Here is a 26,532-nt window from a genome sequence, read left to right as displayed (position 1 = left end):
CAGGAATGTAACTTTTTTGAAACCCTTAAACAATGGGTTTAGTTCAACGTTATGATTTACTGCTGGGGCTTTGGGCTTCAGCAAAATGGCAGCCTCCAGCAAGAAGAAACTGGAGCAATCTTGGAGGCAATTTACAGCACAGATACATTTTTGTAGCTTTATTACTAATGAGGAATGTATGTTTCTTGGTAAAGAACATTATTTTTTGTCAATTTGTTATGGGTAAAGTTCCGCTTTAAGGCCAGGTGTGGACTGAAAAATGTCCAAAAGCCAAATTGCATTGTTTTTATCCTGCTTGATGTTGCAATAAGGAAGACCCATTTTATGTGTTACAAATCAGTGTCAGACTTTGCTGTCTGTTTACCTGTTCTGTTTCATCACTAGATCTGACAGCTTTAGTGTTTGAGTCAGATAAGTACAAGGCAGACTTTAAAATAACAGGTGGACAAAGTATCTTAATTAAGCATTGCCTCGTAAAGGATTCTTGATACATAGAGCTTCAAAACCTATACAGTATATCTCCTGGAAGCAACTGAAGGGCAGAAAAACAATTTAAGATTAAGAAATCCTAGGTAAAATTCCTGGAATTTTAAAGCAATAACAGAGCACTGTGTGTGTTTTTTTTCCCTTTCTTCTGCAGACTGGTCCTCCGGAGGCTGAAGATGAGCTGACGGACACCGAAGATAATGAGGAAGAAGATTTAGGCGTCATGGAAGATCAGCGTGGTGTAATCCTCCACCTTATCTCACAGCTCAAGCTTGGAATGGATCTTACCAAGGTATGCAAAGGGGATTTTGCTTTATTGCTCCCATTCTCCAGCTAGTTTTCGCCTTTCAACTGAAATGGAGTAATTCGATAATGTTATTTCCTTGGTAACGAGATTAGAATTATTTTTATCTCGTTAGTGGTGTCAACTGAAACTGGGAACTGGATTTAACTTACTTGATTTGTTTTGACCATTATTGACTGTGTTAGCTGGTATCCCATATCTCTCTGTAACAGGAAGTATCACATCCCTTTGTCCCACCTTATAAGGTTTATTTTTAAATCTAAAAATCAATCATAAAGATCTATTTATGGCTACTTACACACTTTTTATTTTATCTTCCCATGGCACTTAATTGTTTACTTATCCTTTTTTTTTTTTTTCTAACATTTTAGGTCTGTATTTGGCTATACACTATATTATCAAAAGTATTGGGACGCCTGCCTTTACACACTAATGAAAATGGCATCCCAGTCTTAGTCTGTAGGGTTCAATATTCAGTTGGCCCACCTTTTGCAGCTATAACAGCTTCAACTCTTCTGGGATTGCTGTCCGCAAGGTTTAGGAGTGTGTCTATGAGATTATTTGACCATTCTTCCAGAAGTGCATTTGTGAGGTCAGGCACTGATTTTGGACAAGAAGGTCTGTTTGGTTTGTGCACTGGTCCGAATCATTTGGTGGAGGGGGGATTATAGTGTGGGGTTGTTTTTCAGGGGTTGGGCTTGGCCCCTTAGTTCCAGTGAAGGGAACTCTTAAGGCCTCAGTATAGCAAGACATTTTGGGCAATTTCATGCTTCCAACTTTGTGGGAACAGTTTGGGGATGGCCCTTCCTATTCCCACACGACTGCGTATCAGTGCACAAAGCAAGGTCCATAAACACATGGATGAGCGAGTTTGGAGTAGAGGTACTTGACTAGCCTGTGCAGAGTCTTGACCTCAACCCGATAGAACACCCTGGGGATGAATTAGAGCAGAGACTGCTTGCCAGGCCTTATTGTCCTACATCAGTGCCTGACCTCACAAATGCTCTTCTTGAAGAATGGTCAAAAATTTCCATAGACCAGGGGTCTTCAAACTATGGCCCTCCAGTTGTTCAGGAACTACAATTCCCATCATGCCTAGTCATGTTTGTGAATGTCAGACTTTTACAATGCCTCATGGGATGTGTAGTTCTGCAACAGCTGGAGGGCCGTAGTTTGAGGATCGCTGCCATAGACATAGACACACTCCTAAACCTTGTGGGCAACCTTCCCAGAAGAGTTGAAACTGTTAAAGCTGCAAAGGGTGGACCAAGTCAATACTGAACCCTACAGACTAAGACTGGGATGCCATTAAAGTTCATGTGTGTGTAAATGCAGGTGTCCCAATAGTTTTTGTAATTTAGTGTATGTTGTGCGGTCTCCGTTTTTTCAGTAGCTCAAATGACATTATCAGAATAAACATATCTAAAGTTTGTATTCAAAGGGTACAAGGGTATAAGAGAGAGAATTGGGAGAGTGCTAAGAACCTTTTAACTGCTAAGAGTTAAATGTTATGAGGAAAGTTAGTTGACTAAAGGTAAAACTTTTTTCTCTTACATCCTCCGACAGTCGCCGCCTCTTCATATTCGTCACTAATGGGGTTATTGACCTTTGCTCCGTAGGAGTAGCTAGGCAACAGAATATATTAATATCAAAGCTTTTAGCATATCCCACCCCCAGGGGGTGGTCCCCTCAGTCAATACCTCCCTGCATTTCCAACTCAGTTTCTAATGCCTAGCTCAGGAGTAGGTTGGGCTTTTCCTATGCTGGGGCTCTTAGTCTCAGCTTCTTTTCTCTTTTTGATTTTATTTGGAGTTTTTCTCTCTTTCTTTTACTTAGCTGTTTATTTTCAGCGTTAGTTAGCTTCTTCTGATGAAGATGATCGTGCGGAGCTGGGTCTCAGTCTGGCCACCATGGATCCCAGGGCTCAGGGCCAGGGGCTTCCCAGCCTGCCATTGAGCGTTCAGCTTAGGTTTTGCCCTGGCACATTGAATGACCCATCCCTGTTCGCTGCAGGGATGCTATCGGTGAGGTGGCAACCTCACTGGACGCCATTGCGGTTTCGCACCGCAGTTCCACTGCGTCATGCTTGCGACACTCCCTGTCCTCAGTGCAGCGGTTTGGTCGCTGGAGCAGGCTCCCCACGCCATCCGGACTGGTAAGTGTAACTCTATGTGGGGACCTGTCTGTTTGGGTGTCAGTCTGGGACTGTGTGACCCTGCATGTCTGTATGGCTGCTGTGCTCCCTGTCAGTTCCTGTGTGGACTTGCTGCCTGTGTGTGGGCTGTGAAGGGGGGGGCTCTCCCGCTCTGCTGGGTGTAAGCATGAAGCAGTCAGGTTTTGGGCATGCTGTGCGGGGATCGCTGCGGCGATCCGCCATTTTTTTGCGGCAATATCATGGTGACCGGTCCTGTGTGGTAATGCATGGCATTTTGGCGCCAAACGCCGCCATTTTGGCGGCGATCGATCAGGCCACATGTCGGTGCCATTTTCTATTTGCCCAAGGAATCCTCAGCCGAGCGGCCATGTTGTGTAGCCTTGCATAGGCTTCATAGGGGCGGTCAGTCTTGCATCACTTCCTTTTGCTCTGGGACAGCGATCGGTGGCAGCAGCCTGTGTGATCTCTCCAGGTTTTTATCTTCCCTTTTTTCCTGTATTCCTTGCCCAGTTTCTTGTCCCTGTGGGGGTTCGGTGTATTCAGTGGGTGCGGTGGGCTACGCTCGCCGCGATCTTAAAGGGGCAGTACTCCTTTTTTCCTAACTCTACTGGGGCATTGATTCTCAGGATTGCAAGTTTCCTCCCGCCTTGGTGGGGGGCCAAGGGGCTGCTGCTTCCCCCGAGGGGGCTGATCTGGCCACGATTGTGGCAAATTTGGCTGCTCAGGTGCAGATGCTGGTGGCTGATTGATCCACAAAACGGCCCAGGGTGTATATTTCCTCTGATTCAGAGGGCAATGGGGCTGCTATGGCTGGAGTGCCCTTCTCAGGGTCTCACTCATCCCTTGACCTTGTGGGGTCTGAGGGGGAGGCTGAGGTGGAAGGGGTTGATAATTCTCCCCCTGGCTCGTCTGAAGAGCTTGCACTCATGGATGAGTTGGTTGCTTCTATCAAGCAAACGCTGCATTTGCAGGATGAACCAAGTCCTCCTGCTTTGATGTCCTCTTATGGGACGCAAAGGAAACGCAAAACATTGCAGGTTTTTCCTTGCTCTACGGAATTTCAGCGCGCGGTTGATGAGCAATGGCGCAATTTAAAAAAGCCTTTTGCTGTGCCGAGTAGGTTCAAGCTGCGTTATCCCTTTACACCCGCCACTGATGAGCGCTGGTGTGTGCCGCCTCAGGTGGATCATGCGGTGGCGATTTTGAATAAATCAACTGCGATCCCTGCTGAGGATACCCCGGTGTTCCGGGACCCGATGGACAGGAGATTGGAATCTCTGGCCCGTCATTCTTATACGGTTGCTGGCTCTATGCTAAAGCCTACTTTTGCTTCCATTATGGCTGCCCAGGCTATTGCGGATTGGACGCAGGTGCTCAGGCGCACCCTGGTGGCTGATTCTGCCCCACCGACAACTTTGGCTATGGTGGATCAGATTCATCATGGTGTCATGTATTTGTGTGATGCGGACTTAGATTTGGTCCCTTTGGCTGCGCGTCTTTCTAGTGTGGCGGTCTTGAACCGTCGCCTGATATGGCTGAAATGTTGGTCTGTTGACTAATCTTCCCGCAAGACTTTAGCTAATTTGCCCTACGCGGGATCTCTCCTTTTTGGCGAATCTTTGGATACTCTGATAAAGGGTATTTCTGGGGGTAAGAGCACTCTTGCCCCAATCTCACAAGAATAAGTTTGTTCGTGGTAAGAAGAATACATCGTTTAGGCCCTCTCAGGGGTCCTTTCGTGCCTTTCGGTCGCACTATAAGGGCAAGCCCTTCAAAGGCCAAGGCTCCCAGAAGAAGCCATGGACGGGTAAGCAGAAGTCCGGCCAGTCCGGGTCCGCTGCCCATAACAATGCGGCCTGAAGGGACGCCCTCACCCGGTTCTGGGGTGGGGGGACGTTTGCTCGGTTTTCTTCAACCCTGGCTGGACCGCATTCGGGACAGATGGGTTCAGGAAATCGTTCGATCTGGATACAAGATCGAGTTTCTCTCTCGGCCGGCGGGCAGATTTTTCCCCTCAAACCTTCAGCTGACTCCGGAGCACTTGCAGGATCTGCACCTGGCGGTGCGGGACCTGCGGGCCCAGGGAGTGGTGGTTCCGGTGCCTCATCGGGACAGATTTCGGGGGTTCTATTCCAATCTGTTCACTGTGCCCAGAAAGGAGGGCAAGGTACGTCTGATTCTGGACTTAAAAGCTCTGAACCGCTTTGTGCGAGTTCGCAAGTTCCGCATGGAATCCCTGCGATCAGTGGTGGCTGCTCTGGTTCCGGGGAAATTCATGGCCTCCATCGACTTGAAGGATGCATACCTTCACATCCCCATTTTTGAGGGTCACCAGAGGTACCTTCGATTTGCCATTGCGGAGGATCATTATCAATTCGTGGCGTTGCCCTTTGGTCTCGCTTCGGCTCCGCGGGTTTTCACCAAGGTGCTTGCGCCGGTTCTGGCCTTATTGAGGGCCTAGGGCATTTCTGTCCGGGGGTATCTGGACGATATCCTGATTCGGTCCGCGACCAGTCAGGGTCTGGTGAACGACCTGTCCATCACGATGCAGACTCTGCAGGAATTCGGTTGGACGATAAATTTTCAAGTCAACGTTGTGTCCGTCGGTTCGTCTTCCCTACCTGGGGATGATTCTGGACTCTGTTCAAGCGAAGGTCTTCCTGCCGGAAGACAAGCTTCGGACACTTCAGTGCGAAGTCAGGTCCCTCAGGGACAATCAGTGCTCGTCCCTCCGGACGTGTATGAGGTGTCTGGGATTGATGGTTTCGGCCTTCGAGGCGATTCCTTTCACCCAGTTTCACACACGGGACCTTCAGGCGGAGGTCCTGGCCAAGTGGGACGGGCGTCCGCAATCTCTGGATCTGCGGCTGTCGTTGAGCCGTCTCACACGCAGGGGTCTTTTGTGGTGGCTCCAGTCCCCGGCAGTGTCGAGGGGCAAGTCCTTTCGTCCTTTGTTGTGGACTGTGTTCACAATGGATGCCAGCCTGTCGGGCTGGGGTGGTGTTCTGGGCGTTCTGTCCGCCCAGGGAACTTGGTCGGAGGAGGAGTCCTCCCTTCCGATCAACATTCTGGAATTGCGAGCGATAAATCTCTGTCTTCTGCGTTGGACGGACAGGCTTCGGGGCCGTCCAGTTCGGGTACAGACGGACAATGCCACAGCGGTGGCCTACATCAACCACCAAGGGGGCACCAGGAGTGCCCGAGCGGCTCGGGAAGTAGCCGACATTCTGTCTTGGGCCGAGACGCACGTCCCGGCGATATCTGCAGTTCACATTCCGGGGGTGGAGAACTGGCAGGCGGATTATCTGAGCCGCCAGACCCTGGACCAGGGAGAATGGTCCCTTCACCCGGATGTCTTCCAGATGTTGTGCGCGAAGTGGGGGTCCCCAGATTTGGACCTGTTCGCGTCTCGTCTGAACAACAAGGTGGAAAGGTTCGTGGCAAGGACGCGCGATCCTCGGGCAGACACCTCAGACGCGTTAGTGGCGCCCTGGCATCAGTATCGCCTGATGTATGCCTTTCCACCGATTCAGCTGCTGTCCAGGCTCCTTCGCAGGTTGACCTCGGAACCGCACACGGTGATTCTGGTGGCACCGGACTGGCCTCGCCGGTCTTGGTACGCAGACCTCGTGAATCTGGCGGTCGACGCTCCGTGGCATCTGCCACTTCGAGAAGATCTCCTGTCTCAAGGACCGATATTCCATCCTGCTTTACAGTCGCTGGCTTTAACGGCCTGGCTGTTGAAAGCCAGGTCCTGAAGGATAGGGGTCTTTCCCCTGAGGTCATTCCCACTTTGATCAAGGCTAGGAAGGCCTCTTCGGGGAAGATTTACTACCGTACTTGGAAGGCTTACTTTGCCTGGTGTGAGTCCAGGGGGTATTCCCCCCGCTCATACTCGGTATCGAGAGTGTTGGCTTTCCTTCAAACGGGCGTGGACCAGCGTTTGGCGTTGGCCACGATTAAGGGTCAGATTTCTGCGCTGGCCATTCTATTTCAACGCCCTGTGGCGTCTAATTCATTGGTTAGCACCTTTGTTTAAGGGGTGCGACATTTGGTCCCTCCTAGGAGGGAGCCTTTGCCTCCATGGGATTTGAACCTGGTTCTGTCCGTGTTGCAAAATGCTCCTTTTGAAAATATCAGGGAGATCTCGTTGTCTCTGTTGTCCAAGAAGGTTGCCTTCTTGGTGGCGATCACTTCGGCTCGCAGGGTGTCGGAGCTGGCAGCCTTGTCCTGCAAATCTCCGTATTTGGTGATTCACTTGGATAAGGAGGTCTTGCGACCTAACCCGTCTTTTCTTCCGAAGAGGATCTCGGAATTTCACCTCAATGAGGATATTGTTCTGCCTTCGCTTTGCGCGAAGCCTAAGCATCCGAAGGAGGTGGCTTTGCATTCCTTGGATGTTGTTAGGGCGATCAGGGTTTACCTGTCATCGACTAAATCCTTTCGCAAGTCGTATTCTCTCTTTGTCCTTCCTGAGGGACCTCGGAAGGGCATGGCGGCGTCGGCTGCGACCATCGCCAAATGGATCAGACAGACGATTGTGCAAGCCTATGCTTTGAAGGGGAAGGTTCCTCCTTTTCCTGTGAAGGCGCACTCTACCAGGTCTCTGAGTACGTCTTGGGCCTATATTCATCAGGCTTCTGTGGCTCAGGTGTGTAAGGCGGCGACTTGGTCGTCCGTTCACACCTTTTCAAAATTTTACAAAGTGGATGTTCAGGCATCGGCAGATGCTTCCTTTGGCCGTAAAGTTCTTAGTGCGGCGGTGCCTTAGGGTCCCTTGTTTGGGTCCTTGGCTGTTGGGGTGTTTTTACCCCTAGGTTACTTGTTCTTTTCTGGGTTGTTGCTCCTGTTGAGCACGTTTTCCTGTTGCCCAGTTGGTTCTCTTACTTTGGTAAGGTTCCTTTCTCTGATGTGGGTACTGCGTTGCTTTAGGCGCGGCTGCTTTTTTCCCACCCCTCATGTCTACACTGCTATGGGACGTCCCCATTAGTGACGAATATGAAGAGGCGGCGACTGTCGGAGGACGTAAGAGAAAACGGAATTTTTGTAAAATCTTACCTGTAAAATTCCTTTCTCTGAGTCCTCCGACAGTCGCCGCCCCCGCCCCTCTTTTGGGGTTTGTTTATGTACTCTACTGCTATGCTACTGAAACTGAGTTGGAAATGCAGGAAGCAGGGAGGTATTGACTGAGGGGACCACCCCCTGGGGGTGGGATATGCTAAAAGCTTTGATATTAATATATTCTGTTGCCTAGCTACTCCTACGGAGCAAAGGTCAATAACCCCATTAGTGACGAATATGAAGAGGCGGCGACTGTCGGAGGACTCAGAGAAAGGAATTTTACAGGTAAGATTTTACAAAAATTCCGTTTTTTCTAGTTTTGATATAGGGGAGAGGTTTTAGAACACCAGTCAGATGTTTATTGCTCCATGTGCCCTCCATCAAGGAGAGTCATGCTCTCTGTTTGTCCTGTTTACCATTATCTCAGAGAGTGAACATGAAAGAAAATCCTAAGTTTTTGTTGTCCCCAGAACAGAAATGGAGTAGCAATCATCCATTGTTCCAATAGGGACATTGCAGTGTTAATTTCGTCGACTAAATACGACTAAAACTAAAACAATTCAGGTGACTAAAATACGACTAAAATACGACTAAAACTAAAATGGCATTTTAGTCTTAAGACTAAAATAGGACTAAAACTAAAATGGCATTTTAGTCAGAAGCCAATGAGATGTTAGGAAAGAAAACTTTTGACAAAACTGGCTTTTGTAAACAGTAAGTTGTGTTAACTTAGCATCAAACTAAACAGATAAAATCTTATTCAATAAAAACCACAGCCAATAAAAAAACACAACATACTATATATTGCCACAATGACCCACAGCAACCAACCAGAGTTCATGTTACTGTTTGCTTCTATTTGCCTAAAATCTGGATTTAACCTATATTACAGCCAATGGAATTTACAGCAGTGTTAATTTCGTCAACGAAAACGTTTTCGTCACCGCTTTCCTCACCGGCATTTTTCAACTGAGGAAAACGAGACGCAAAGTATAGCACATTTTTGTCAAATGACAACTATGACAAAAATCAAATCCGTTTTCGTTAACGAACGAAAACTAAACGAGAATGTGAGGCAGGGAAGTTTTCATGGAGCTCCGCCTGTGTGGCTTCTGGCGTGGAGTGCCCTGTGACGTCCGACGTGAGGAGTGGACTACTACAAGAGAGTCGACTCGAGACCAGTCACCTGACCTCACCAGAGCACTGCAGCACTACAGCCAGAAGCGCCAGGCCTGACTCATCACATAGCACTGGCACCCGGCTACCACCACATCCAGAGCAGAGCACCCACTGTGAGTTAACAGCCAGGCCAGCTATTACTGCCTCCCTGAGTCCCCTCAGACCACTCACCAGTCACCACTGGCATCCGTTTCTGCTATCCATCCAGGACTGTGTGCGTGCATATAGGCGGCTGAGGCCCGCCCGGCCCATCCTGTTCAACAACTTCAGTTCAGAGTCAGACTAGAGACCCCCCTTAAACCTGAGACCCCCATCAAGCACTCTGAGCAGCACTGTGTGCACTCACTGCACTGACTGCAGACAGCAGCATTACAGGCCTCCTCTCTGACCTGACCATGACCATTTAGATGACTAAAATGAGTTTTAGTTGACTAAAATGTAGGACGTTTTAGTTGACTAAAATGTAAGATGTTTTAGTTGACTAAAATGTAAGATGTTTTAGTTGACTAAAATGTAAGATGTTTTAGTTGACTAAAATGTAAGATGTTTTAGTCGACTAAAATGTAAGATGTTTTAGTCGACTAAAATGTAAGATGTTTTAGTCGACTAAAATGTAAGATGTTTTAGTCGACTAAAATGTAAGATGTTTTAGTTGACTAAAATGTACTGGAGTTTTAGTCGACTAAATACGACTAAAACTAAAACACTTGCAGAAGACTAAAATGGGACTAAAACTAAAATGCCATTTTAGTCCTGAGACTAAGACTAAAACTAAATTGAAATTTGCTGCCAAAATTAACACTGCGCTGGTGGTAAGAGATTCCCTCACTTTGGAGGGATTTCCCCTCACTTCCGGTTTTGGCTAGAGGACAGGGGGTAAAGTGAATTCTCCCCAATGAGACACAGATGACAAAAAACAGACAGGGGCTATAGCCCTCCCTTATGCTATCCAAAATGAAAAAATGCCTTTAATTCTACTTTGAGTTGAGGCTTTATTTTAGGTGTTAAATAAAATATTTAGGTGAGAAGATGGGTAAGTTTTATAGAGGTGCTTTTCTGGCAGAAGAAATGTTTTAGGTTAGAAAAAGTTAGAGAAACCTAAAAAGTTACAAGTACACTTTCATGCTAAAGGCCCAATACTACCACTGCCTTACTCTCAGCACTGAAAAAACAGCTACTGATACCTACTTACAATACCTTTGATATAGGTATATGTATGTGAGAGCAGCCATTACTAATTTAGCTCTCACCCTCATGTCTACACATTAGTCTGGAATACAATCTTGCATCTTGGCTATGGAACAAAGCACATAGCTTGCAACTGTCACTGATTTAAAACAAAGTCCCTCTTTCCTCCTCATTTGTCCCTCATTTTGGCCTCATCTACTTTTACATTGGTCTCATCAGACTACAGGACATGGTTTCAGGAATCCATGTCCCTAGTCTGCTTGTCTTCAGCAAACAGTTTGCGGGCGTTCTTGTGCATCATCTTTAGAAGAGGTTTCCTTCTGGGACGACAGCCATGCAGACCCATTTGATGCAGTGTACGGCGTATGGTCTAAGCACTGACAGCCTAACCCACCACCCCTTCAACCTCTGCAGCAGTGCTGGCAGCTCTCATGCATCTATTTCCCAAAGAGAACCTCTGGATATGACGCTGAGCACGTGAACTCAACTTCTTTGGTCGACCATGGGGAGGCCTGTTCTGAGTGGAACCTGTCCTGTTAAACCGCTGTATGGTCTTGGCCACCGTGCTGCAGCTCAGTTTCAGGGTCTTGGCAATCTTCTTATAGTCTAGGCCAGTGATGGCGAACCTTGGCACCCCAGATGTTTTGAAACTACATTTCCCATGATGCTCATGCACTCTGCAGTGTAGTTGAGCATCATGGGAAATGTAGTTCCAAAACATCTGGGGTGCCAAGGTTCGCCATCACTGGTCTAGGCCATCTTTATGTAGAGCAACAATTCTTTTGTTCAGATCCTCAGAGAGTTCTTTATCATGAGATGCCATGTTAAACTTCCATGGACCAGTATGAGAGAGTGAGAGCGAGACCTTGTGAGAGTGAGACCTTGTAACATTAACGAGTCACATGACACCGTGGAGGAAAAATGGCGAATTAACAAAAGTAAATTAACAAAGTAATACTCATGTGGATTCATTGATTGCTTACCCCCTACCCCAAAAGGTGTGCTGAGAACTGCAGTCAGTTGAGACCTGTGGTTTTCAACCTGTTCTTGGACTGGGGACTTAATTGTCCCCTTTTTAACTCAGATTTCATAGGAATTATTCATTTTAAAAAAATAGGGTTTGGCAGAACTAAGTTTGTGGAAATAGAATACCATGTTTTTGTATTGCTTCATGCCATATCAGCAGACTGAGACAGGGTGGTATTTCCACATCCATGAGTATCCACATTCTAGTCAGAGCAGGGTAAGTAGGAAAAACAAGAAACGCATCTGTTATGGAGTCATATTCCCTGTTACTAGAAAACTCAAAGCATTGACATGCTTTCATGGGGGCAATTCTTCTTTTCACAAAGTCAAAAAGCTATTTCGCACAGCCATTTGAAATTGAAGACACGTCAGCTCTTCTCTGTGTTAGACTTCAGCACTAGCAGCCCAGCAGTGGTTGTTTTCTACATGGTGCTTTTAGAGCTGAAAATAAGTGCATAGGTTTCCTTTTAAGTCACTGACTTTGCAATTTGTCACGAATATTAAAGCACCCCCTAACTCTTAGAGTCGGTTCACACTAGCGCGACTTGTCAGGCGACTTGTCAGCCTGATAAGTCGCGCTCCCTCGCGGTCCATTGACTGCTACAGGACCCGTTCTAATAGGAGCGACACAAGTCGCTCCAACTTAGAAAAAGGGTCCTGTACTACTTCGGGGCGACCTCGGAGCGACTTGCATAGACTTCCATTATGTGAAGTCCCTGCAAGTCACTCCGAAGTCGTGGTGTATGGTAATGCACAAGTCGCCCCCGAAGTAGTAAGTAGTCGTGTCGCCTCAGTGTGAATCGGCTCTAAACCTCTATCAGACCACACTAAGGAATGTTGTCATGTGAGAAATATGCTGGCCTCTCTGGCCTTTTCTTAATATCTCTAAGGTTGAGTAGCTTTAGTACTACTTTTTTTGGTCTTTTCTCCTTCAAACAGTGCTTTACCATACTTGTTTTTGGGGCCCAGCAGTAATATCATTATTATAGCATACCAATCTTCTACCAGTCCCCTCTATAAGTGAGAGTATAGAAGGGTGATGTTGCTTCCTTTTTCTGAGAGTAATCACACACACCAATCTCTCTTAAGTAGAAGCAAACAACATTGAAGACTGATAAAACCTTATATCTGAGGCAGTATTACTCGTTGGGAAACTTAAGTGAAAATCTGGCCTCTCCAGGCGAAATCTGGCAATTTCTAGGTATGAGCATAAGATGAACAGCACACCAAAACACGCACCTATTCCAACCAGCATACTGCAGTAAACACCCCTTTACACACATTACCATGCGTCCCAATTACTCATGGTACATTACAGCACCCAATACCTTACATGTAAATATGCCCAGCACACTGCACCTTCCTCCCAAATACACTCAGCCCACAGCAGATGCACCCATCACTTGTCATATTTTATGGTACAGTTTGTATTTTTTGATTGGTGTGTAATTACTGAAAATGAATGCTGCAAGCAGATCTCAAAATTCCTAGGCCTTTAACCACTTGCCGTCGCTGCACTGCCTTTTTATGCCAGCATGTGGCTCTCCCAGGCAAAATCACGTAAATAGGCGTCATCTGCCTGGGAGGCCACTAGGGGGGCGAGTACGCACCGCGGGGGGCGAGTGTGCGCCGCCGGAGGCGCGCTCCCGCCCCCCATCATCAGCGGGGAAGCCAGTGCGGGTGCAAGGCGGCTCAGATGATCCCCCCCCCCCGACAGAGAAGGACGGACAGCTGATGTAAACACAGCCGTCTGTCATTCTCCCTGACATGATCACAGAGACCATTTAACCCCTTGATCACCCACAGGGTTAACCCCTTCCCAGCCAATGGAATTATTACAGTAACAGTGCATATTTTTAGCACTGATTACTGTAGTAATGTCACTGGTACCCCCAAAAGTGTCAAAAATGTCAGTTAGGGGTCCGATCTGTCCGCCGCAATGTCGCAGTCCCGCAAAAAATCGCAGATCGCCGACATAACCAGTAATAAAAATAAAAATGACATAAATCTTTCCCGTAGTTAGTAAACGCAATAACTTTTGCGCAAACCAATCAAAATACGCTTATTGCGAATTATTTTTACAAAAAATATGTAGCAGAAAACAAATTGGCCTAAAATGTTAAAAATTGTGATTTTTAATTTTTTTGGGGGGAATGATATATAGCAGAATGTGAAAAATATTGTTTTTTTTTTTTTTTTTTCAAAATTGTCGCTGTTTTTTTGTTTGTAGCGAAAAAAAAAAAAATGCACAGGTGATCAAATACCAGCAAAAAAAAGCTCTATTTGTGGGAAAAAAGGGAAGTCAATTTTGTTTGGGTACAGCGTCGCACGACCGCGCAATTGTAAAGTAACGCAGTGCGAATCGCAAAATAGGGCCTGGTCATTAAGCAGTAAAATCTTCCGGTCTTAAAGTGGTTAATGATGTTAAGCTCTGCCCTTTCCTCCCTCTCACCTCTTCTGCACCCTTTGTCTTCAAACGTCGCTCTGCCTCCAGTGCCTGCAGATGAATTTTGTTTTTGCTGGGTCTATAATGCTGTGCATTCTGGTCCCAACATCCACTGGCACTCTGCATGGCCCAAGGAATCCACAACTGTACTGCTGAGGTTTATCCACACAGCAGAAAACTGGATTCATGCGGGGCTATGGTATAGGCACTCTGCAACAGCTGCAGCTTCTCCAACCCTGGTTCCTACACCACAGAGGCTATCATTTGTTTGCCAGTAGTAGTATGCTTGTAGTTCTAACGCATGCCATTTATCGATTTCAAGTGTGCTCCTACGCTGTCAAAGGAGAACTAAATTTTATCTGAGCACCACAAACTGAAGAGTCACCCATCCACCCATGTCTCCATATTTTATTTTCCTGAGAAACTACTCCCTAGGCATGGCCATTTTAAGTAAGGGCAGAGATGATTCATGTAGAATTTACTTCCTGGAATCCAGCAGCCCTTAGCCTAGGCAGTCAAACAGGGAGATGGGCTTAGCTGGGAAGTCCCTCCTTCAAATGAAAGATGAAAAAAATGCCTATGAAGATTCCTGGGATGTATGATATGATATATGGGTCTAGGCAAGAAGCCAGAAAGCAACTCAATGTAATAAAAAATAAAAATAAAAAAAGATTAAAACAAGTAAATATAATATATTTTTTCTATCTATTTACTAATGCTAGCAGGATAAGGTTTAAAAAATAAAGTTAATGGAGAGAGTTTAGTTTCGCTTTAAGGTGTTAGGATGCCCTAGTTGAAGAAATAAAGTAAGGGTAAGGATGAGCAGGTTTAGTATAAATCTTCAAATTTACAACTCTACCAATGATAACACAAAAATAATTTCTTTCTTAGCCTTTATCGGCACACAAATATTTTTACAGTCCTAAAAAGTAATACATGTTTTTCTGTTACACTAATCTATCAGTGTTATTCCCTTCCATATCTTTATTGATTGCTAGTAAGCATTGATGTATTTAGACCTGCACATGGCGGTTCCTTTTTAGCGTTCACATGCAGTAACCAAGCAGGTAGATCGTTACCATGGGAACTGTTGTTCCAGAGCCAAACTGTAATTGCTTCACTAGCAACTTGCAAATAGATACATACTGCAGTGTAACTCAACAGGGAAAAGTAATGGAGCAAGTGATACAGGAAAATATATGACGGGGTTGAAGAAAGGTATAAGAAGACATTCGTTCCTGAAAAAAAGAACCTAACGTTATTGTTTTGCTGTTTAGCCAACATAAGGGAAGGTGACAGTTGATTCCTGTCCGGCACTTCTGACTGTTATGCAATTACTAAAGATGATGGCCCCAATTCACAAAGCATAAAGCTTTAACACGAGGAAAAGTATTTTTATTTTAGCCATATGATGTGTCATTTCAAATCTCATTGAATTTAACTGAAAAAAAGTTACTTAAAAAATAAGCATCCTTATCCTGGTGTTTCAGCTTTGTGAATTGAGCAATGTGCCCTTAAAGTGGAGTTCCACCCATTTTAATATGTTTAGATGTACATAATCCCCTTTAAAAATTCTTCTACCACCGTAAACTATTTTTTTTTTTTTTTGCAAGAAAATACGCAATTCCGGGCCTGGCCACCTATAGGCGATTACGTCACTCGGCGATTCCCAAGGGCTCCTGGGATAGCGGCGTCATGTATCCCAGCATACCTTGCGAATCGCCTAGTGACGAAATCTCGCATTATTACACCGGCACCAGCTGTACTCAGGGATGTATTGCTTTGAGTCCGCGCTCCGCTCCGCCTCCGCCCCGCCTCCTCTCAGTGAGCTCTACGGGATGTAATGCTTTCAGTCCGCGCTCACTGAGAGGAGGTGGGGCGAAGGCGGAGCGCAGACTTAAAGCAATACATCCCGTAGAGCTCACTGAGAGGAGGCGGGGCGGAGGCGGAGCGCAGACTTAAAGCAATACATCCCGTAGAGCTCACTGAGAGGAGGCGGGGCGGAGCGCGGACTCAAAGCAATACATCCCTGAGTACAGCTGGTGCCGGTGTAATAATGCGAGATTTCGTCACTAGGCGATTGGCAAGGTATGCTGGGATACATGACGCCGCTATCCCAGGAGCCCTTGCGAATCGCCGAGTGACGTAATCGCCTATAGGTGGCTGGACCTGGAAGTGCAGATGAATAAAGAAGAAAAAAAGGTATTTCCTTGCAAAAGAAAAAATAGTTTACATTGGTAAAAGCATTTTTAATGGGGATTACGTACATCTAAACTCATTAAAATGGGTGGAACTCCGCTTTAATGGAAATGTTAGCATCTAATGTGTGCAAAAGTGCCAGTGGGTGTGTGGGTGTATGTAAGAAAAGGTTTGTGTACTCTTTTCCTGGATGTATGCATAAATGTCTCCATAAAATGTGATGTGATCTTCATCTACTTCGTTTTGGTAATAAACAAAGACAGTCCTATTTAACCACCTCAATACTGGGCACTTTCACCCCCTTCCTTCCCAGACCAATTTTCAGCTTTTAGTGCTCTCGCACTTTGAATGACAATTAATCAGTCATGCTACGCTGTACCCAAATTAGGTTTTTATCATTTTGTTCACACAGAGCTTTCTTTTGGTGGTATTTATTCACCACTGGGTTTTTTATTTTTTGCAACATAAGCAAAAAAAGAGCAAACATTTTGAAGAAGAAAAAACAATATGGTTTTACTTTCTGTTTTAAAAGAAATTAAATAAAATCAAATTTCGGTCAGAATATATTTTGTTACATGTCTTTGATAAAAAAAAAAAGTGTATGATAATAGGTTTGTGTGAAAAGTCCACAAGCTAGACTATGTATCTTTTAAAATTAATCAATCCTGATGTACTGACTACCTATCTCATTTCTTGAGGCCCTAAAATGTCAGGACAGTACAAATACCACCACCCCCCCCCAAAAAAAAAAATGGCCCCTATTTGTAAATATGACAGTCAAATTTTTTTTTGTAAGAAGCATAGTGAGTTTTTTGAAGTTGCAATTTTTTGCCCACAATAGTTTGGGTAATGAAGATTTTTTTTTCCCCCACAAAATTGTTATATTAACAAGTTATTTCTTACACATGGCATAGATAAACATACAATTACACCCCAAAATACATTCTGCTACTCCTCCTGAGTATGGCAATACCACATGTGTGAGACTTTTCCACAACCTAGCCACATACAGATGCCCAACATCCAAGTAGCACCATCAGGCGTTCTAAAGGTATAAATTACACATTTCATTTCCTGAGTACCTATCACATTTATGAAGGCCCTGGAGCACCAGAGCAATACAATTACCTACAAAATTTCCCAATTTTGGAAAGAAAACACCCCAATGTATATTTTACGAGGCATAATGAGTCTTTTGAACATGTCATTTTTTTAAAGTTTTTGGAAAATGTGGAAAGAAAATGTAAACCTATTTTTTTTTTTTTTTTTTTACACAAAGTTGTCAATTTATACGATTTTTCTAACACATAGCATGTACATAGCAAATATTACACCCCAAAATACATTCTGCTACTCCTCCTGAGTATGGCGATACCACGTGTGAGACTTTTTCACAGACTGGCCACATACTGTACATAGTCCCAACATGCAAGTAGCACCTTCAGGGTTCTAACACATAGCATGTACATACCAATAATTACACCCCAAAATACATTATGCTGAACAAAGGGTAAAAAAAAGGATTACCTATGGTTTTAGCAGGCAGGAATACTGTCCTAGTACAGGAAAATCATTGGTCCAGACAGCCAACTGAAATGCCCAGGAGTTGTCCAGCCAGCAGGTAGAGATATACTAAAGTATTGGTCCTGGCAGTAGTTCAGGTAGCAGGCATAGGCATGGCCAGTTCAGATGGCAGGCAGAGGCAAGGCCAGTTCAGGTGGCTGGCAGAGGCATGGCCAGTTCAGGTGGCAGGCAGAGGCATGGTTAGTTCATGTAGGCAGCACTAAAAGGCTTAGAGTCTTGATCAGGTAAGACCTGAGCACAGGGGTAGAGGCTACTCCCACCCAAATCTCTTTGAAGCCTCTTGAGTCTCCAGACCCTAATCTGAGAAAACCTGGAAAAAAACATTTTTTTCCATGCAGTAATTCTATTCTGGAGCCCCTTACATATTTTAGACAGTGGCAGGGCAAAGAATCAGTTCAGGAGGCAGGCAAAAAGCATAGTCATTTAACTGGCTGAGGTCAATTCACGTTTAAGGAGGTATTGCTTAATGCCAAGTCTTCCTGTGAAGTGGACTAGGGATTCATCTACACAAATATTTATATCGGGGGTAAAGATTTGCTTGAAGCTGGAGCAAAAAAAAAATTGATTAGGGGCCGAGTTTTGAATAATTTATCATAATCAGGATGATTTTGAGGGAGGCACTGGGCATTGTTGTTAAAATGTAAAAATCTCAATCATTTCGGAACGGGTTCTGGGCATCAGAGAGGAGTAGACTGGCATATGATGGATAGGTTGGGTAGACCAGTAGGATTGGAGTCCAAGGAAAATTTTAAATTCTTCCATGGTGAGGTGTTTACACACAAAAGAACAGGCATAGGAAGAATCTGGATTGCTGGCAATATGTTGGCTGGCGTACAGATTACACTGCTCCACAATGTAGTTCAGCAGATCATCCGTGAAAAATAAATGAAAATATTAAAGTAGAGTTACATTTTCTGATTGTATTTGAGGGCCTGGCTGTACTGTAAAAGGGGGAAGAACAGGTTCTGCCAAAGTATCAGGCAGCCATGTAGGGTATAATAATACATCAGGGAGGCTAGTATGGGCACTGCCTGGTTGTGGATGGCATGCCCTGTTACTAGCATCTGGCCTATCATGTAGGAATGTTGCCCTGCTTGTGCTTGCCACTGCACAAGGTCTTGCAGAACTGCTGGTGGATGCCTGCCTATAATCTTGGAGTGCTGTGCTGCTGGTGGATGCCACAGGATTGATTGCGCTGCTGGTGGATGCCTCAGGGTTTATTGCGCTGCTGGTGGATGCTTCAGGATTTATTGCACTGCTGGTAGATGCCTCAGGATTTGTTGCACCGCTGGTGGATGCTTGCGCCTGCTCAAATCTCCTGAACCTCTTTGTTGGATTCTGTCCTCCTCAGTTTCCATTTCAGAGCCACTACTTTCTACTGGCTACCCGAGTCTGACGGAGAGAGTTCCCCGCTACTCTCATCCGACATACTCTGGAGTATATGGAGAGCCTCCTCGCTGCTAAATAATTTTTTAGCCATGTGGACAGATGTGTGCATATGATTCCTGGGACAGATGTGTGACAGGTGTTGATCACTGGGATGTGACAGATCATGGACGGATGTGGCAGATGTTGACTGGGACGGATGTGGCAGATGTTGACTGGGATGGATGTGGCAGATGTTGACTGGGATGAATGTGGCAGATGTTGACTGGGACAGATGTGGTAGATGTTGATTGGGACAGATGTGGCAGATTTTGACTGAGACAGATGTGGAAGATGAGCACGGACAGATGTGGCAGATTATCACTGGCAGATGTGGCAGATAATCACTGGCAGACTATGTGCGCCAGATGTGGCAAACGATGTGCGCCAGATGATCACGGACCGATGTGGCAGATGATGTGCACCAGATGATTATGGACAGATGCGCCAGGTGATCACAGACAGATGCGCCAGATGTTCACTCAAACAGATTATTTTGCTGGGACAGATGTGTGACAGGTGTTTTCACTGTGTTGGGGACACTAGCTGGGTGTTAAATGTGTAAAAAGCAGTAAAACAGCTCAAAACTGATCCCTGGCTAGCAGCACAGATCTGCTCTTCTTCTCCTCACTGACAGGCTTTGTGTGAGGGGAAGCAGAGCCGATCACCATTACAACAGTTGTGATGACATTACATGACAGCTGTGATTGGATACAGCCATCAATGTGATCAAGAGGGCCAATCACAGAGCCCTCCTGCTAAGCAGTGTTGCACTTTATCCGGGGGACACAGGCAAACCGGGATCGTGCAGCTGCGCAGACATGCAATCTCCCTCCTTCTGAAGGACGTTCAGGAATGTCCACCCAGCCATTTATATTCAGTGGCCGGGTGGAAGGAAGTTAAGGAGACCCTTTCTCCAACTTAAAGTGTTACTAAACCCACTTTCTTATTGTGGAATTTAAGAGGTTAATTATCTGCATTGTGTTGGCTGTTTGATCCTGTATTCTCTGATCCTCCCCTTCTTCCACAGTCCCCAATCCATCTGCTGAGCCTTAGGAGGCACTCTGCACATGCTCAGTTTGGTGTGCATTGCTGAAGAGATTTTTTTTTTGGTAAGGGTGCATGTATTCAGTACAGGGCCAATCAGCACTGTCCAGACAGAAGGGTCAGGGGTCATGCAGCCTCATAGGACAGTCGGAGAAGAATGCAAGAAGTAAAGAAGTATTGAAGTCATTAAGACTAGATTAGGGGTGTGGATTGAAACCTCTTATAAAAGATACACACAGTTTGATGACTGAAAAAGTATTTTTCTCAAGAAAGATCTGTTTCAGTGAATCCTGCTCCAATCAAAAAACATTTAATAGGACAGTAGAAGGATTGAAGAGATGTGTAAACCTGAAGAGGGCTTCATTTTAAAGGCTTTAAGAGGAGAGTGATAGTGCTGCAAAGATCATGGCAAATCGCATCATGCTGTGCTAAAGTTCATGAAAGGGAACCCTAGGATAACATCAAAGGACCCACAAAGCACTTGGATTTACTTGATTCTCTGTTAACATTATCCTCTATAAGAAAAAAAAAACACTGATTAATAATGTAATTAATAAAAACACAGCAAAGGAAATCATAGGTGTCCATGAAAACTTTGCCACATGACAGAACCTAGTTTTCTGAAAACATCACAGCATCCTGCCCCAGTGCTCCTCCCAAGTGCCCTCAGCCTTAATTCAAGCAGTGGGCTGGCTCTTGGGGGAATTATGCATTTATCACAATCCCTTGATGGCTGGATGTCAGTCTGGAGTAGTGATCACTCCAAGGCAGGCTGCTTTGCATACAGACTGCCCTAGGTAACACCCACATATGATGCTAAGACTCCATGATTGTAAGTACTGACATTTTACACAAGGAATTTCAAAAATATAACGAAGCTGAAACAAAGTTGCACAGAAAAATTATTATAATGGTGTATGTTTTAAGAAATGTATCCATTGTATTATTAATGCATCTAGGTCAGCCTTCCTCAATCAAGGTTCCTCCAGAAAGTGCTAGGGTTCCATTAGCAATAGGGGAATAATTTCCTATCTACTCTAACCACCACTGCAAGGGGACACTTTTCACTGATCCCCAATGCCAATGGGCATTTCCCCACTAAGTCAGCCCCATTTCTCCATTTCGCCAACCCCTTGAGAATGTCACATTGGATGAAACATGTAGGGGTGGAACCTGTGCTGTCATCATGCCCGCCGAGTCAGCAGCTCTGCTGGAGAGATTTTTGTGCCTGATAGGCTGTAATATTTGTGAATAGATGTATAGTATATACTTTTGGCTTTAATAAACAGCATACTTTTTTTACACTACGGACTGCTGTTTGTTCTCTCTTGCTGGATGTTAACGATTGGTGGGTTGGAAGTGTGATTTGTGGACCTATGATATTTCCTGAAACTCTCGGTTCTTAAAGGCAACCTCTATAATAGTCCCTTCCGATGTGTTGTCCGGTTCTTTGTGCATCAGATGACAACTGAATGAGATCTTATTAGGACCACCTATAATTTGGGGTCTTAGGAGTCGGTAAGAGGCTGTGTATGGAGGTGGAAATCACTGGGAGATACTGGATATTATTAAACACAGACATTTTTTTTTTTATATTATGGTGGAGTGCTGTTATTTATATTTCATACTTTATATGTACAGATGGTAATTTTGATGTAATGATTATGGTTTGGTTATTGTATAATTATTATTGTCAGATTTTTTATAAATACTGTACACCACTTTATTTGGTGGATCATGATTTAAAGACACAGTGTACCAATATTTATAACTTGATTTCTCTACTGACCACCAAAGTAAAAGAACAGTACAATCTTCATGTTGTGTTTCTGTTGTGAAAAATGATTAATATGTTATATGTATTTTATTATTTTATTGAAAAAAATGTTGTTGTATAGAACATAAGGGTATAAAAAAATCCCTCCCAGGTGTCAAGTATACTATGTATTCCACTTTTAATCTTTTATTGAAAACCTTCTACAATTTTGATCACAAAAATGTACCTTAAGCTGTAGATATAATCAGTTTTAGCAGGGGTCTCCTGAGACTTGAAAATTATTTTGAAGTTCCTCGGTGGTAAAAAGTTCACAAAGGCTGATCTAGGTTGTGCAGGATCCACATTTTAATTAGGTTCCATCATTGTCTTACCTTTATTTAATAAGCCACAGAACCTGTATAATTTAGATTGTTCGATAATTGAAGAGGTGAGTTAGCAACCCTGGCCATGGCTACATAGGAGTATTATGTCAGTTTGGAAGAGCAGTAAGAGACGAATGCAATTACCAGAGCCATCTTGCTGTGCAGATTTAAAGTCGATCTAAATGTTTCATTGTTTTTCTGCAATTCCTGTAAAATAGCTGGTAAAAAGTGTGCATACCTGCAAAACTTTCTTCTCCGAGGCTGATTTAAAAAACCCAACCATCTTGCAGAAACCCCCTATTGTATCACTGCTCTGATAGGATAAAGAAGGTGCCTACTTCAGAGGAAAGTTAACAGGAAATAATCTCCAGCAACTGCATCTGCCATAAACTGGCTGTGTATTAGGGAGTTTTGCATTTTGCCTGTAGAGGCAGCTAATGCTATCTATTATGGGTCCATACACATTAGGACACTTGAAGGCATATTTTAAGCTCAGCGTTTAGAGGCAGAAAAAATAAAAAACCCTCCTGGTTTGCATTTTTGAGAGGAATTTTCTGGCAGAAAAAAAAAACGCTAAACACCCCTAAATGCTCCTAAATGCCTGTACAAAAACATCCTATATAAGCATTTTCTTCTGCCTAAAGAACTGGTGTTTTTTTAAGCCCAGTGTGCATGGACTCTTAGGGTAGTTCTGACACCACAATATTGTTTTTTTTCTTTGCATCTTTATCTAAAACTTGTAGATAACCCACAACACTTTACAAAAACTGCTCTCCTTAAAACTCAGAAAGGATTTACTATCGGCTAAAACCAGTGGTCACTATTCAGTACTCTTAAGTTGGCCATATATTGATCGAAATTCGTCCAGTGCAGCCTTCCAACTTATCAAAAAACTATCTATGTATGGCCACCTTAAAATGTGGTGTCAGCTGTAGTTTTCTTTTTTTTAAAGGTTTTTTTTTTTTTTGTTTGTTTTCACCTGGAGATCCTACCTGTTAGTCTGTTATTTTTCAACTTACTTTAACAAACCAAGCTGTCAGTCAGAGGGTTCAGACAAACCATTTAACACTGACAGGGGTACTTACAATGATCAGCCTTTATTTATGTAATGCCCCAAAAGAAAAAAAAACTGTTTGCTGAAAAATGCTTTTAAAGTGTTAGCTGAAATTCAGCTTCAATTTGCTGGTCAAGTCCATCTAAATCTGCTAATCGAATATAGCACCCTCCTAGTTGTGCATTATTGGACAGGGTATAAGAAGCTATGGGCACATGAGGCAGAGGTCTTTGGGCGGGAAGCCAGGTCCCAGAAGGAGGGTGACGACTGCCTCCTCTTCTGCAACAGGTGGTGATGGTCACAGGCAGTCGGCCTGGTGAGTCAGTGCATATGAGGCTGAAACCAGAGGTCCAGTAGAAGATGACTGCAGGCGTTGGGGCGATAGTGAATCTGGAAAACCAGTGTCCGTGAGTACAGAGGAACTTGCCCAGGGGTCTGCCCAGGAATGGGCCACTCCGGAGTGTAGAGTCACGGAGTGTAGAGTCAGTGGACTGGTGTCAGCTTGCACAGAGAAAAAGGGGGTACCAGGGGAGTACCCTGAAGAAAGTATCATAGCAACACTTATCTCATCTTCATTCAAGTGGCAGGATGAAGCAGCAGCCTTGCCGCACTCTCAAGTTAGATGTGCTCAGCATTGTAAATAGTTAACAGTTGGAGTATCCCCCTCATCCCTTCTCCCATACCAGTTCTAAATAAAAACCTATAACTGAGCCAAGAACTTAAAGTGATACGTTTCTGCAATTAGTTGCTATGGGTAACCCATGGGAATCCAGAAAGTGTTATATATCCAGCAGTCCTCTAGGGGGCAGTGCTACACTAATACCACCCTCTCCCCAGGCTGACAATGCTGCTTGCCCAAAGGTGTCTGCTTTACTATTTCATCCAGAATGCACACACCCTTATACAGGAAGAATACAGCCACCAATTTTGCTTTTGCAATTAATACAGCTTTATTTAGTTTTATTTAGAGGCAAGCAACCACAATTAATATAGCGCCTTGAAAAAGTATGGATACCTCTTGAAATGTTCCACATTTTTTCATGTTACAACCAAAAACGTAAATTTATTTTTTGGGGATGTTATGTGATAGACCAACACACAGTGAATTGTGAAGGGAAAGGAAAATGATAAATGGTTTTCAAATTTTTTTACAAATACAGTCAGGTCCATAAATATTGGGACATCGACACAATTCTAATCTTTTTGGTGCTATATACCACCACAATGGATTTGAAATGAAACAAACAAGATGTGCTTTAACTGCAGACTTTCAGCTTTAATTTGAGGGTATTTACATCCAAATCAGGTGAAAGGTGTAGGAATTACAACAGTTTGTATTGGTGCCTCCCAATTTTTAAGGGACCAAAAGTAATGGGACAATTGGCTGCTTAGCTGTTCCCTGGCCAGGTGTGTGTTATTCCCTCATTATCCCATTTACAAGGAGCAGATAAAGGTCCAGAGTTAATTTCAAGTGTGCTATTTGCATTTGGTATCTGTTGCTGTCAACTATCAGTATGAGATCCAAAGAGCTGTCACTATCAGTGAAGCAAGCCATCATTAGGCTGAAAAAAACAAAACAAACCCATCAGAGAGATATCAAAAACATTAGGTGTGGCCAAATCAACTGTTTGGAACATCCTTAAAAGAAAGAACGCACCGGTGAGCTCAGCAACACCAAAAGACCCGGAAGACCACGGAAAACCAACTGTGGTGGATAACCGAAGAATTCTTTCCCTGGTGAAGTAAACACCCTTCACAACAGTTGGCCAGATCAAGAACACTCCCCAGGAGGTAGGTGTATGTGTGCCAAAGTCAACAATCAAGAGAAGACTTCACCAGAGTGAATACAGAGGGTTCACCACAAGATGTAAACCATTGGTGGGCCTCAAAAACAGGAAGGCCAGATTAGAGTTTGCCAAACAACATCTAAAAAAGCCTTCACAGTTCTGGAACAACATCCTTTGGATAGATGAGACCAAGATCAACTTGTACCAGAGTGATTGGAAGAGAAGAGTATGGAGAAGAAAAGGAACTGCTCATGATCCAAAGCATACCACCTCATCAGTGAAGCATGGTGGTGGTATTGCCATGGCGTGGGCATGTATGGCTGCCAATGGAACTGGTTCTTTTGTATTTATTGATGATTGTGACTGCTGATAAAAGCAGTAGGATGAATTCTGAAGTGTTTCGGGCAATATTATCTGCTCATATTCAGCCAAATGCTTCAGAACTCATTGAACGGCGCTTCACAGTGCAGATGGACAATGACCCAAAGCATACTGCGAAAGCAACCAAAAGATTTGTCAATGTCGCAATATGTATGGATCTGACTGTAAATATCTGAACAGTGTGGCATGCATTTGTATTCAGTGCCCTTTACTCTGATACCTCTAACTAAAACCTAGTGGATCCAATTGCCTTCAAAAGTCATGTAATTAGTTAATAGTAGGACGCCGGTGGTGAGAGCTTCACTCACACTCGATCCTGTATCCTGCTTTATTACGGAACATTTCTCTATACTCACCCACTTTCTGTGGGCGCCTACACCCCAACGGACCATATCTCTGCCAAAAAAGAACCAGCAGCCAGCTTGCTAAATTCCGGTGGCAGGAAATAGATCAACAAAAAACGAAGATGGCGCCAGTCCCTCTTTTGAAACAGATTCATCCGCACCCGATATCGCAGAGGTGGTGGTGGCTATTTCCACCCGCCAAAGCACACTGACAGCTAAAATAGAGGAGGTTAAAATCTACAGATCCCTCATACACCAAGACATGTCTAAACTCCAGGAGCTGGTAAATGAGACTGAGACCGGCATCAGCAAGGAAGAAGACATTTTACATTCCCTGCAAAACACACCACAGAAAACCTGCAGCGTCAACTACAACAGTTAAGCTCCAAGCAAGATGACATGGAGAATCGCCTTCGCAGATGTAATCTCAGATTTTTGGCCTACTGGAGAGTGCAGAGGATTCTGACCTGGTGGCCTTCCTTGAGAACCTCATTATCACCACCTATGGTAGGGAGGCTTTCTCCATTACGTTTTCTGTGAAAAGAACACATTGTATGCCCACATGGCCCCTTCCCCATGGTGCCCCCCCCCCCCCCCGACACATTTTTTTGTTAAATTTCTCAAATTCAGAGAAAATCTGTGAAAAAATCTTTTGTTTAGTGGCATCAATTTATTTGATTGTTTGATTGAAAGCTCTACATACAGTACATAGAGAGGTATACACACT

At 44.4% G+C, this 26,532-nt stretch overlaps 1 protein-coding gene across 2 annotated transcripts in view; it reads left to right on the top strand.

Moving 5' to 3' along the window:
• The window catches only part of OSBPL10 (oxysterol binding protein like 10), a 745,381-nt gene that overhangs the window by 503,247 nt on the left and 215,602 nt on the right, over window positions 1-26,532 (top strand). For both annotated transcript variants that reach the window (XM_082258274.1, XM_082258273.1), the window contains one exon: window positions 641-778. In XM_082258274.1, the coding sequence (XP_082114400.1) occupies window positions 641-778 (138 nt within the window). The remainder of the gene's footprint in view (window positions 1-640; window positions 779-26,532) is intronic.

Source organism: Pelophylax lessonae (genome assembly GCF_965119305.1).
Source record: "Pelophylax lessonae genome assembly, chromosome: 5".
Classification (NCBI taxonomy): domain Eukaryota; kingdom Metazoa; phylum Chordata; class Amphibia; order Anura; family Ranidae; genus Pelophylax; species Pelophylax lessonae.
Note: the sequence above shows the minus strand (reverse complement) of the source record. Positions and strands in the feature narration are given on the sequence as shown.